The 12757-nt window shown below is 35.1% G+C and overlaps 2 protein-coding genes and 1 long non-coding RNA gene across 3 annotated transcripts; 1 reads left to right on the top strand and 2 right to left on the bottom strand.

Moving 5' to 3' along the window:
* Window positions 73-1402, bottom strand: LOC107612782 (dirigent protein 16). Its single transcript, XM_016314527.2, has one exon. It carries the CDS (start codon window positions 1053-1055, stop codon window positions 291-293), a length of 765 nt encoding a protein of 254 aa, XP_016170013.1. The 5' UTR covers window positions 1056-1402; the 3' UTR covers window positions 73-290.
* On the bottom strand, window positions 6172-7000 carry LOC107610954 (mediator of RNA polymerase II transcription subunit 15-like). Its single transcript, XM_016312929.1, has 3 exons — window positions 6940-7000; window positions 6706-6764; window positions 6172-6624 (listed from the first exon to the last, which is right to left on the bottom strand). Exons 1-3 carry the CDS (start codon window positions 6998-7000, stop codon window positions 6172-6174), a joined length of 573 nt encoding a protein of 190 aa, XP_016168415.1.
* LOC110265481 lies at window positions 10567-12757 on the top strand. The gene is made up of 3 exons (XR_002351625.1): window positions 10567-10579; window positions 11584-11587; window positions 12620-12757. It is a non-coding gene; the product is annotated as an uncharacterized LOC110265481 (long non-coding RNA).

Below are 12757 nucleotides of genomic sequence, written 5' to 3'. Positions count from 1 at the left end.
AATTTGTCTAATCTCTTATTCCGAGGCATTTGGCGATTCTTGCATTTGAAATCCCTCTTAAGATAGTTTCAATTTCACTGTAAATCAGCTACTTTATACTACCAAATTTCCAAGTCACAGGTTGCCAAATTGAAAAAGAAGAAAAGAAAACAAATCACCATATGGTTCTTGGGGTTACAATGAAGATTTCTGATACATTCTGCAACAAACTGATAAAATACAAGACCAATCTCACAGTCATCTACAATCAAACAGCACCCAGTTGTTCTTATATTCTTGACATCATAGTTTTAGTAGTTCAAATGGACAGTGATCCTTAGCAATGTCTCTGCTCCATCAGTGGAAACCTGTCCTGGGGGGATAAGAGCTCTGAGCTCTGCAAAACCGCTTGCGTTCTTGAACTTCCCTGTGCCCCCGATCACTGATAACTGCGACATGGCGCTCCCTATCTTGTACAGGCCATAGAAGTTAAGGCTGTCTCCATACTCCCCTCCTTCGAACAAGGCGGTAAATGTCATCATCTGTCTACTCCCATCTGCCGAGCTCGCCACGTACACTCCTTGAGCTTTCCCAACTATTTGTGACCCCAGTTCTGGTTGAGCCGTTAAAACATCATCAATTACAGTGATTGTGCCGAAACCAAGTCCCAAACCATCAGGTCCTAACTGCAACTGGGCATTATTCTGGTTGTTATTGTTCCCTGAGTCTCCTGCAAAGCTCGTACCAGCCAAGCCGGTTCCAAGTGGGATCCCGAATACTCCGTTGACAGTTGGAAGAGCACCATTGGCATTGGGGACAGCAGTCTGACCTTGCGGGATGTTGAATCCTATTGGCATCGCAAAAGGCACTTGCCCGCTGTAAATGTTGCCCAGCAAGCCGGTAACCGGCCTAGCTGTTGGGCTGCTTCCTCCTTGAATGTCATGCATGTACAACTCAATCATTGGTTCTTTTCCTGTGGCTGCAATCGGGTCAATTGCGGATACACCAATCACTTCCCATTGAGCAACGGTAATTAACATTGCCATTGAAGCTGTAAATAATGATCTTATCAACATCTTGTTTCCAAGTATTTCAGATGTAGATTTTGCTACTTCTTCTATTTAGTAGAGTCCTTTTTTTTTGAGTTCAACTGAACACAGAATCTTGGTATTATATAGTAGAGAATGCATGGGTGAGTTTTGGAGTGGTTGTGAGAAAGGGGATTTCATGAAGTGGTTGAATTTAGTAAGAACGTTGATTAGTTGAAATGAGCCACATCCTTATCTAGTGGCATTTTTGAGGTGTTTATGAAAGAGAATATTTGTGATGAAATGAAATCAGGTTCTTCGTGAAAATGCATAGCGAAAAAAAGTAATTTGGTTTAACCACTCAATCCCTTAATGTTTTTCTATCACTAGATGTTCTACGATTCAGAAAATGGATTTAGATGGTGAAGTACAACTAAACCAAAGTCTAGTGACACTACTATCGTTGAAAATCTAAAGAGAAAAGTACGATAATGGTATTTTCAAATAGGGGTAAACGCGGATCGGATCGGATATGGCCAAAATTTCGATTCAATCCGCACTAAAATCATCGGATCGGATCAGATCCAATATCCTCAGTTTTTAAGTTTGGATCCGATCCGATCCGTACATTTGTGGATCGGATCGGATATCGGATATCGGATATATCCGCAAAACACAAATATTTTTAAAAGCTTATTTTTATTTTAAAATAATATAACATATATGATAATTATTAGTTGAAATAAAATATAAAAAGAATATTTATTCATTTATTTCTTTATTTTTGCGGATACGCGAATATACGAATATCTACACAAAATCTACAATCCGATCCGATTAGTGTGCGGATCTGATCTGATCCGATCCGATAGTCTTGCGGATCGGATCCATATCCACAATTTTTGAATCGAATTCGAATAAATACCGCGGATATGCGGATCGGATCCGATCCTTGGACACCCCTAAATTTCAATTAAGAGCAATATCACATTATTAATAAAATTTATTATTTTTTTTGTAACCAAGAGATATTTTTGTATTAATTCAAAATTTTAAATCTTAAAGCATAAATTTTAATAATATAAAAATAACATATCTAAAATATTAACTAATATTAATAAAAAGTATTTACTTTCTGACATCTCTCTTTCAATTATTGTAATTACAATATTAGTATAGTATTTTCATGTGAACGGTTATATTAAATTTTATTTTATTTAAATTTTTTTTGAATTACTCAAAACTTGTTATTGTTTTGAACAATAATCCTATTTACTAAGGATATATTTAAAAATAATGTAATTATGTTTTTGTAATAAAAATTTAATTTGGCCTCTCAAATTTCATAGTTGTCTTAATTAAAATCTTCAAATTTTAATTGGCTTAAAATTGTACTTAGAATTTAACTCTATAATAATTCATTTTGGTCATTTAGTTTGGAATGAACACCCAATTCGGTCCCTATCCTTTTTTTTTAATGAATATTGCAACTTTTGTCCAAAAAAAAAAAAGGACAAATCGGTGTCCCTGTTCCATACTTTTGTGAGATGTCGTGGTCCTTCCGTCATCTGTCCTGACCAAAACAGACAAAAATTCTACGTGTCAGTTAAGTAGCGTTTGTTTTCGGAGGCAGGATACAAAGACATGTACAACTCATGTTTAAAAAGTGTTTGGAAGTAGGACATAGACATTGAACACATTGTCTCCGAGACAATTTTTTATATTTTTGTGTCCACTCTTCTACGAAGGACAATGATGGACACAGGATTTGGAAGAGTGAACACTGACTTTTTTATAAATTTTGTTTTCCTTTTTGTCTATAGATATTTTTTATTATTCCACTATTACCCTTTCTTATTTTTCTATTGCGTTATTCTCAGAGAAGTACTTTCTTCTTCCTGCTCTTTCTCTATCTCTTTCTTTTTCAGGTACTCTCTCCTTTTTATAGAACTTTTTATTGGGGTGGATAATTCTTTGCTTCTTATCGTTTTTACTTCAATACCATTTTAACCTTGTATTATATTATTTGATTTGTAATAAAAATAATTAGTCTTGAAACTTTTGAAAGATAAATATTATCAAAAGTAAAATTAATCTTTTAAAATATTAAAAAATAATTTATAAGTTGTAATTGATTTTATAAAATTTAAAGAAAAATCAGTTTTTAGATTAAAAAAATTGGTTTTCTAAATAAAAATAGATTTTTATGTGAAAAACTAATTTTTTTTTAATGTAAAAACGGATTTTTTTAAAATTGATTTTTTATTTAAAATTAATTTGGCTTATTAACCTAAACAAAATTTTTTATTAAAATAATCCTATTTACTAAGGATATATTTAAAAATAATGTAATTATGTTTTTGTAATAAAAATTTAATTTGGCCTCTCAAATTTCATAGTTGTCTTAATTAAAATCTTCAAATTTTAATTGGCTTAAAATTGTACTTAGAATTTAACTCTATAATAATTCATTTTGGTCATTTAGTTTGGAATGAACACCCAATTCGGTCCCTATCCTTTTTTTTTAATGAATATTGCAACTTTTGTCCAAAAAAAAAAAAGGACAAATCGGTGTCCCTGTTCCATACTTTTGTGAGATGTCGTGGTCCTTCCGTCATCTGTCCTGACCAAAACAGACAAAAATTCTACGTGTCAGTTAAGTAGCGTTTGTTTTCGGAGGCAGGATACAAAGACATGTACAACTCATGTTTAAAAAGTGTTTGGAAGTAGGACATAGACATTGAACACATTGTCTCCGAGACAATTTTTTATATTTTTGTGTCCACTCTTCTACGAAGGACAATGATGGACACAGGATTTGGAAGAGTGAACACTGACTTTTTTATAAATTTTGTTTTCCTTTTTGTCTATAGATATTTTTTATTATTCCACTATTACCCTTTCTTATTTTTCTATTGCGTTATTCTCAGAGAAGTACTTTCTTCTTCCTGCTCTTTCTCTATCTCTTTCTTTTTCAGGTACTCTCTCCTTTTTATAGAACTTTTTATTGGGGTGGATAATTCTTTGCTTCTTATCGTTTTTACTTCAATACCATTTTAACCTTGTATTATATTATTTGATTTGTAATAAAAATAATTAGTCTTGAAACTTTTGAAAGATAAATATTATCAAAAGTAAAATTAATCTTTTAAAATATTAAAAAATAATTTATAAGTTGTAATTGATTTTATAAAATTTAAAGAAAAATCAGTTTTTAGATTAAAAAAATTGGTTTTCTAAATAAAAATAGATTTTTATGTGAAAAACTAATTTTTTTTTAATGTAAAAACGGATTTTTTTAAAATTGATTTTTTATTTAAAATTAATTTGGCTTATTAACCTAAACAAAATTTTTTATTAATCAAACTCAGATTTATTTTTTTGTTAATCTTAACCATATGTATTCCTACATATTAATAATAAATTTAAAAATAAAATAATAATATTTATAAATTTTATTTTAATATAAATATTATTATATCTTTTTTATTAAAATTTTTTGCCTCTTTAAACATTTTTTTCAAGTTCCATCTTTACTCCTACGTACTCTCATTCTCTTAGTTTTTAGTTTGTACTTGATGTAGAAAATTTGGAATCACATGGCTATTTTAGTCATTTCATATAATATTTTAGTCTTGTCCATGTGTATCCAAACATAATACTGGACATTACATTAGTGTCTTGTACATCGCATCCAAACACAATACACAAAGGATAATTTTTAGTGTCCCCATCCTATTGTCTCTGTCTCAGTATCATGTTCTGTCCTGTCTCTAAAAACAAACGCAGCCTTAACGTTGTTGTTGTGGAGGTTAACACTTTGTTAAGTTTCACGTTGGCCATTAAAAAATAGACAAGGATCGATCTGTCCCGCTTTAGAAACCTAAAACTATGTCATTTTTTAGGTTTCACTCCACGTTCTATTAGGGAATGGACAGTGGTCGATCTGTCCGGCTTTAGAAACAAAAAACTACATCGTTTTTGGTCTTCACTGAAATAGAATGGTTTGAAAGTGAATCTATGCAACTAATCTCTCACTCTTCTCCCAACCCAAATACAAATCCTAGGAGACCATGATTGGTAGTGGAGAGCGTTGTTCATCATGAAATCGACGAAGTGGAGACGATTCAGGCTAGAGCTTGAATTCTAGTGGGAGTGTTGGAGCTCCGAGGAAGAAGAAATAGGTTACCCCAATTTGTTATTGTGGTTCTCATGCAATTTTGTTCATGTCAGGGACGGTGAAGAATCCAAACAGATTATTCTTTTGCTGCCCATACTTCAAGGTAGTTGTTTAGGGTTTAGCTAATTTTTTGTTTTCAATTTCTATTCCATAAATGCTAACAACTGTTAAACATTTTTGTAGACTAAAAAATGGTATTGCAACTTCTTTGCATGGTTAGATGATTATGTTTCTTCATGTGGTGAGGATGCTAACAAGGCGGTCTCAGTTGGGGCATCAAAACAGAAGTAGAATCGATTGGAAGGCCATGGTTATGTGGTGGATAACAAAGTTAATGAGTTGGAGGAAAGATTAATTGGTTTGAAAGATCAGTTAGATAAGTGTAGATTGAAAATGGGTGAAAGTAGATGTATTAGGTATGGATTTAATTTGTTAGCATTTTTTGATGGGGTTATAATTGCAAGCTTGTTCAGAGCAAGTGTATAGGATTTTGATAGCTGAATTTTGTTATTTTCTAGAGATGAATTTTGAACAACACTTTTGATGATGAATGAAATAAGAATGATTGTGGTGAATTTGTAAAATTTGAACTATGACGATGAATATGTTAAATTTCATCCTTGTATTGATAAATAATAGCATATATGTCATGAAATAAACTTAACAAATATGCATGCTAGCTAAGTAATAGATGTGTAGCAGTAAGTATCTAAAGTCTAAACTCAAAGAAAGATACATGTTCATATATTGATAATAAAGGAGCAATCCAGGTGTTGAAACAACTTAACACATAATATGTCCATTCAAAATATGGGCAGCAACATGGGCTTGAGCCAAATAACCAAAATATAGGGATCTCAACTAAAAGTTCTAAACCTAAAATCAGTAGTATTAAGTAGCAAAATATAGTAGTTTTTGAACCAAAACATGTGTCCTAAAGGCTTGTAGCCAAGATACAAATTAGCAACAAAAGATGGTCCAATTTCATGTCTTCTTAGGTGGCCTAAGTCCTGGGCGCCTGAAGTCGGAAGTGGGCACAAATTTGAAATGCCTTGAAGCAGTTCCCGAGCTTGCAGCAACTGTTGTTTCTGCTGATATTGCACTATCTCCACTTGTTGGATTTGTTGGAGGAGATATTGGGCCATGAGTAGGATTTGCCGAAGTATGGGACCTCAGAGCTGGACCTTCTCCTGGTTGAGATTTGAACCATAGTGTTGGCCTTGGTGCTGGTGGGGGTGTGGACATGAAACTTGGCATGTTGGCAGTTGGGTTAGATTGATCTATTGTAGGTGCTTGACTGAATTGTACATACTGGGTTGGTGGAGGTGGGGGCCTAACAACAGGGTTCTTTAACCTTCGGGTTGGATTGGATTGAGTTGTGAAGGCTACATCAGATGGACCTTCTTGAATGTTGCTGGAATTTGTAGCATGCTGGACCTACAAAGAATTTTTTATGATGTCTCCGAAAATTTATGAAGTTAAAGTAACTAGCTTTAAAGTTATATAAGATAACTTTACCTCCTCTGATTGTAGGGCATTCTGTGACAAAGAAATCTCTTGTGGTTGACCTTCTAGACCTACACCAAAAACCAAAATAATGCTTAGATTTTTAGAAAATTATTATCCCACAGTCACATTGTTTATTATTTCTCTTCTTCTTGGACCACCCACACAATGTACATGCCAAAGCATATCAAAATTATTGAAAATGACAACACAGATTTGAAAAGGTAAGGGAAGGATCAGACTAACCTGGCACGTCGCAAACTCCGTGCAATCTCCGTCCAAGCTTCAACCAAGCTCCGTCAACCATACTATCCAACCACCGTCAACAACAATATGTGGAGGTCAGTCAGCAACCTTGTCAGCAACACTATCAACACGTTGCTCCAACTTCGAGAGGTCGACGATTACTTCAAGGGGAGGACTCTTGCTCTAATAGGGTTTTCTAGTAATTACTGGAGCAACACTGGGGGCTTATATGGAAACCCCAATCGAAACGCATCCCAGACCCAAAAAATGACGTAGTTTTGGGTTTTTAAAGTGGGACAGATCGACCCATGTCCATTTTCTAATGGCCAACGTGGAACTTAACAGAGTGTTAACCTCCACATCAGCAACGTTAACTGACACGTAAGTAATTTTCATCTATTTTGGTCAGGAGAGATGACGGAAGGACCGCGACGTCTCACGAAAGTATGGGACAAAGACCGATTTGTTCCTTTTTTTTAGACAAGGGTCGCGATGTCCATAAAAAAAAGGACAGGGACGGATTGGGTGTTCACTCTTTAGTTTTCAATTGACATAATTTAGTTTCTAATTCTGGAACTCAATTTAGTGCTTTGGTCCCTATAACGTAAACGACCAAATAATGTGGTGTGAATAAAACCAAAAATATTATTTCTTTCCTTTTTCTCCTCATTTTTATCTCTCCTCCTACACCCTCGACTCTCCTTAATTGTTCTTAGACCTTCCACGACATGACTATATATATACAAATCAGAAATATTTGGTAACTAAAGCAAATCAGACAAAAACAGCTATAACTTGCCTTATTTAGTATGCATTAATTTTTGCGATAATTAATGAATGCTAAATAAGGTAAATTCTGGCTTTTTTTTGTCTCCCTAACATTACCGTATACAAATATTCTCCACATACAAGTGATTTGTCCATACAAGTCCATACAAGTTATTTTAACTTAATTCAGCTCATGCACCTCTTAATATAACTAATTTTTCAATTTACACGCGAATATATAACTTCTTTTTTTTAGAGGATTTCGTTTTCTTTTTCGAATTTCGTCAACGTTTTCTGCGTTCTCTACATTTTTTCTTCCTTTGTTTTTGTGCATTCTCTCTGTGTTCTCTTTCGTCATTTTCATGTGTTCTCTCTGCGTTCTCCTTCTTTGTTTTTCTCGATTTCATTTGTTATCTGCCTTCATTTTTTAAATCAAGCTCTGAAATTATTTTAAAGATAATGAATGATTCAAGCTCAGATTGTCAACTGAGCCAGCGTGAAGTGGATTATTATTTTGAATCCAATGAAGTGCCTGAGGTGTGGTTCAATTCTAGTTAATGTTTTCCTTAGTAGTTTATGATTATGTAGGTGAATAATGTTGTGAACCTTGGTTGTGAAAATTTTTGTTCATTGTTGATTGTTGAATTGAATGTAATGTAGTAGTTCTGATAAATCTGTTCCATTTTAAATCAGATTTTTCGGTGTAAATCAGAAATATTTTGGTGTATTAGGGTAACTTTTCGGTGTATCTACAGATTCTGACTTTTTCAATTGAACGGGGGTAAATTGTATTGTTGTTTTGAATCGAATCAAGTAGTGAGGTGTGATTTGAATCTAGATAATATAGTTTGTTTGTAGTTTATGATTTTATAGTTTTTGTTTGATGATGAGTTCTGAATCTGATTTTATTATTCTTGATGATGCACTTTGCTGTATGATAGATTTTAACACGGTGTATTGTGTACTATTTTCGGTGTATTTTGTAGCTTTTTTGCTATATTGATGAGCAGCTTGTTTCGAAAGTTGGGATGACTTTTAACAAGCTTGAAGATGCTATAAATTCGAGAAAGATTATTCGAAAGTTGCTGGTTTTTCTACAAGAATTCAGAGTACAAACAAGAAGGAAAATGAAATTAAGAACCAATTGATTACATGTAGCAAAGAGAAAAATGAAAATCGAAAATATCTCCAACCGAGAAGAAAAATCCTTCAGCCGGATTAAATTGTCCTGTAAGAAGTTATATACACATACTGAAGGACATTGGTGTTTGGATAATTTCGAAGGCCGTGTTGCATCATTCACATCCCTGCTGTCCAAATCAAGTAGAGATGCTTAAACAGCACAGGATGGTGGCCTTATCCCTCTTGTACGTGGTTGTGGTGTGATGTGGGGATGATGATTTGTTTCGCCCACAGTGAGGACGGTGGCTTATTTCCACTCACAGAATAACGAGATTGATTATTCAATAAAGGAATGGGGTTGGGATTGGTTAAGATTATGATTTTCATAAATTTGGTGATGATAGCGAGTTTGTGATTGATAATGATTATTGATTGGCAAGGTCATGGGTTTTGTCCCGCTTGCGTTATTGATATTGTGGGGATGGTGATTCGTCCCACCCACGGTGAGGAGAGTGGCTTTGCCCACTCACGAATAGACAAGTTGAGGATGAAGGATTCTCTCTCTTGTTGTGGGGTGAATGTGAAGAAGGTGGAAAGGCACTCTCTTTCGTATTGTTTTTCTACATTTTTCTCTGATTGCAAGGTGGAAAGGCACACTCCTTCAAATGTGAAAAGACACACTCCTTCCTAATTCCTCGCGAAGAAGGTAGAAAGACACTCTCCTTCATTTATATTCCTCCTGGGGATGCTCAACAATGAGACAATGTCTGGGTTAGCTATCGGATGTGTCGGATTTTAACATTTTTAACCGACAAGTGAGCTCATGGCCAGTAGGACAGGTATGCAACATGTGCATTTGTTTGCTATTGTTTAAGTATAAATATTTGTTTTGATTTGTCTAACTGTATATTCCTATTTAATTGCTAATTGAAATACTTGCCATACTTGCTCTCTACTTGTGTTTGTCTTGTATTGCTATCTTTGTGATTGAAATTACTGAATTGAATATGATTAAGACTAGAGGCAATTATGGAGCTGAGACTTAGTGACTTAACCCTATTAGGATTAGTTAAACCCTATGCTGGAACTTCTGTGAAGTTGGAGATTAGCATTGTTTAGTGGGTTCATGCTTCTTTATATAGTGTTTATTTGAAACTATTATCCTATTGAAAACTTTTGAGTTCTTACTTGTCGTGGATTTTCTTTTTTCAGATGCAGGGTGTGATGCATCTTGCTGAGTGTGCAGGATTCCGTTGGCACAACGAAGGAGACTCTTTTGAAGTTTATTTTGGTTTATTTAGAACTTTCTCCACTTTTGAAAATTTTATTGTATTTTTTTCTTAGAGGTTTTTATTTGGAGAAACAAGATTTTTATTTTGTATACTTTTTGATTTTATAATATTCTAGCCGGTCTTTTCTTCATGGGTCGAGACTAGTAACTTTTATGTATCCTATTCCAGAACTTGTGTGTTGCTCCTGTCTACAACACTTCTTACATTAACATATCGTGTGGCGGACGGGTGAGTAACGCGTAAGAACCTGCCCTTGGGAGGGGAACAACAGCTGGAAACGGCTGCTAATACCCCGTAGGCTGAGGAGAAAAAGGAGGAATCCGCCCGAGGAGGGGCTCGCATCTGATTAGCTAGTTGGTGAGGCAATAACTTACCAAGGCGATGATCAGTAGCTGGTCCGAGAGGATGATCAGCCACACTGGGACTGAGACACGGCCCAGTAAATAAGATTTTTCGGCGTAAATCAGAAATATTTTGGTGTATTAGGGTAACTTTTCAGTGTATCTACAGATTCTGACTTTTTCAATTGAACGAGGGTGAATTGTATTGTTGTTTTGAATCGAATCAAGTAGTGAGGTGTGGTTTGAATCTAGATAATATAGTTTGTTTGTAGTTTATGATTTTATAGTTTTTGTTTGATGATGAGTTCTGAATCTGATTTTATTATTCTTGATGATGCACTTTGCTGTATGATAGATTTTAACACGGTGTATTGTGTACTATTTTCGGTGTATTTTGTAGCTTTTTTGCTATATTGATGAGCAGCTTGTTTCGAAAGTTGGGATGACTTTTAACAAGCTTGAAGACGCTATAAATTCGAGAAAGATTATTCAAAAGTTGCTGGTTTTTCTACAAGAATTCAGAGCACAAACAAGAAGGAAAATGAAATTAAGAACCAATTGATTACATGTAGTAGAGAGAAAAAATAAAAATCGAAAATATCTCCAACCGAGAAGAAAAATCCTTCAGCCGGATTAAATTGTCCTGCAAGAAGTTATATACACATACTGAAGGACATTGGTGTTTGGATAATTTCGAAGGCCGTGTTGCATCATTCACATCCCTGCTGTCCAAATCAAGTAGAGATGCTTAAACAGCACAGGATGGTGGCCTTATCCCTCTTGTACGTGGTTGTGGTGTGATGTGGGGATGATGATTTGTTTCGCCCACAGTGAGGACGGTGGCTTATTTCCACTCACAGAATAACGAGATTGATTATTCAATAAAGGAATGGGGTTGGGATTGGTTAAGATTATGATTTTCATAAATTTGGTGATGATAGCGAGTTTGTGATTGATAATGATTATTGATTGGCAAGGTTATGGGTTTTGTCCCACTTGCGTTATTAATATTGTGGGGATGGTGATTTGTCCACCCACGGTGAGGAGAGTGGCTTTGCCCACTCACGAATAGACAAGTTGAGGATAAAAAATTCTCTCTCTTGTTGTGGTGTGGATGTGAGGAAGGTAGAAAGACACTCTCTTTCGTATTGTTTTTCTACATTTTTCTCTGATTGCAAGGTGGAAAGGCACACTCCTTCAAATGTGAAAAGACACACTCCTTCCTAATTCCTCGCGAAGAAGGTAGAAAGACACTCTCCTTCATTTATATTCCTCCTGGGGATGCTCAACAATGAGACAATGTCTGGGTTAGCTATCGGATGTGTCAGATTTTAACATTTTTAACCGACAAGTGGGCTCATGGCCAGTAGGACAGGTATGCATCATGTGCATTTGTTTGCTATTATTTAAGTATAAATATTTGTTTTGATTTGTCTAACTGTATATTCCTATTTAATTGCTAATTGAAATACTTGCCATACTTGCTCTTTACTTGTGTTTGTCTTGTATTGCTATCTTTGTGATTGAAATTACTGAATTGAATATGATTAAGACTAGAGGCAATTATGGAGCTGAGACTTAGTGACTTAACCCTATTAGGATTAGTTAAACCCTATGCTGGAACTTCTGTGAAGTTGGAGATTAGCATTGTTTAGTGGGTTCATGCTTCTTTATATAGTGTTTATTTGAAACTATTATCCTATTGAAAACTTTTGAGTTCTTACTTGTCGTGGATTTTCTTTTTTCAGATGCAGGGTGTGATGCATCTTGCTGAGTGTGCAGGATTCCGTTGGCACAACGAAGGAGACTCTTTTGAAGTTTATTTTGGTTTATTTAGAACTTTCTCCACTTTTGAAAATTTTATTGTATTTTTTTCTTAGAGGTTTTTATTTGGAGAAACAAGATTTTTATTTTGTATACTTTTTGATTTTATAATATTCTAGCCGGTCTTTTCTTCATGGGTCGAGACTAGTAACTTTTATGTATCCTATTCCAGAACTTGTGTGTTGCTCCTGTCTACAACACTTCTTACATTAACATATCGTGTGGCGGACGGGTGAGTAACGCGTAAGAACCTGCCCTTGGGAGGGGAACAACAGCTGGAAACGGCTGCTAATACCCCGTAGGCTGAGGAGAAAAAGGAGGAATCCGCCCGAGGAGGGGCTCGCATCTGATTAGCTAGTTGGTGAGGCAATAACTTACCAAGGCGATGATCAGTAGCTGGTCCGAGAGGATGATCAGCCACACTGGGACTGAGACACGGCCCAGACTCCTACGGGAGGCAGCAGTGGGGAA

This window comes from Arachis ipaensis, chromosome B08 (genome assembly GCF_000816755.2).
Source record: "Arachis ipaensis cultivar K30076 chromosome B08, Araip1.1, whole genome shotgun sequence".
NCBI classification, from domain to species: Eukaryota; Viridiplantae; Streptophyta; class Magnoliopsida; order Fabales; family Fabaceae; genus Arachis; species Arachis ipaensis.
Note: the sequence above shows the minus strand (reverse complement) of the source record. Positions and strands in the feature narration are given on the sequence as shown.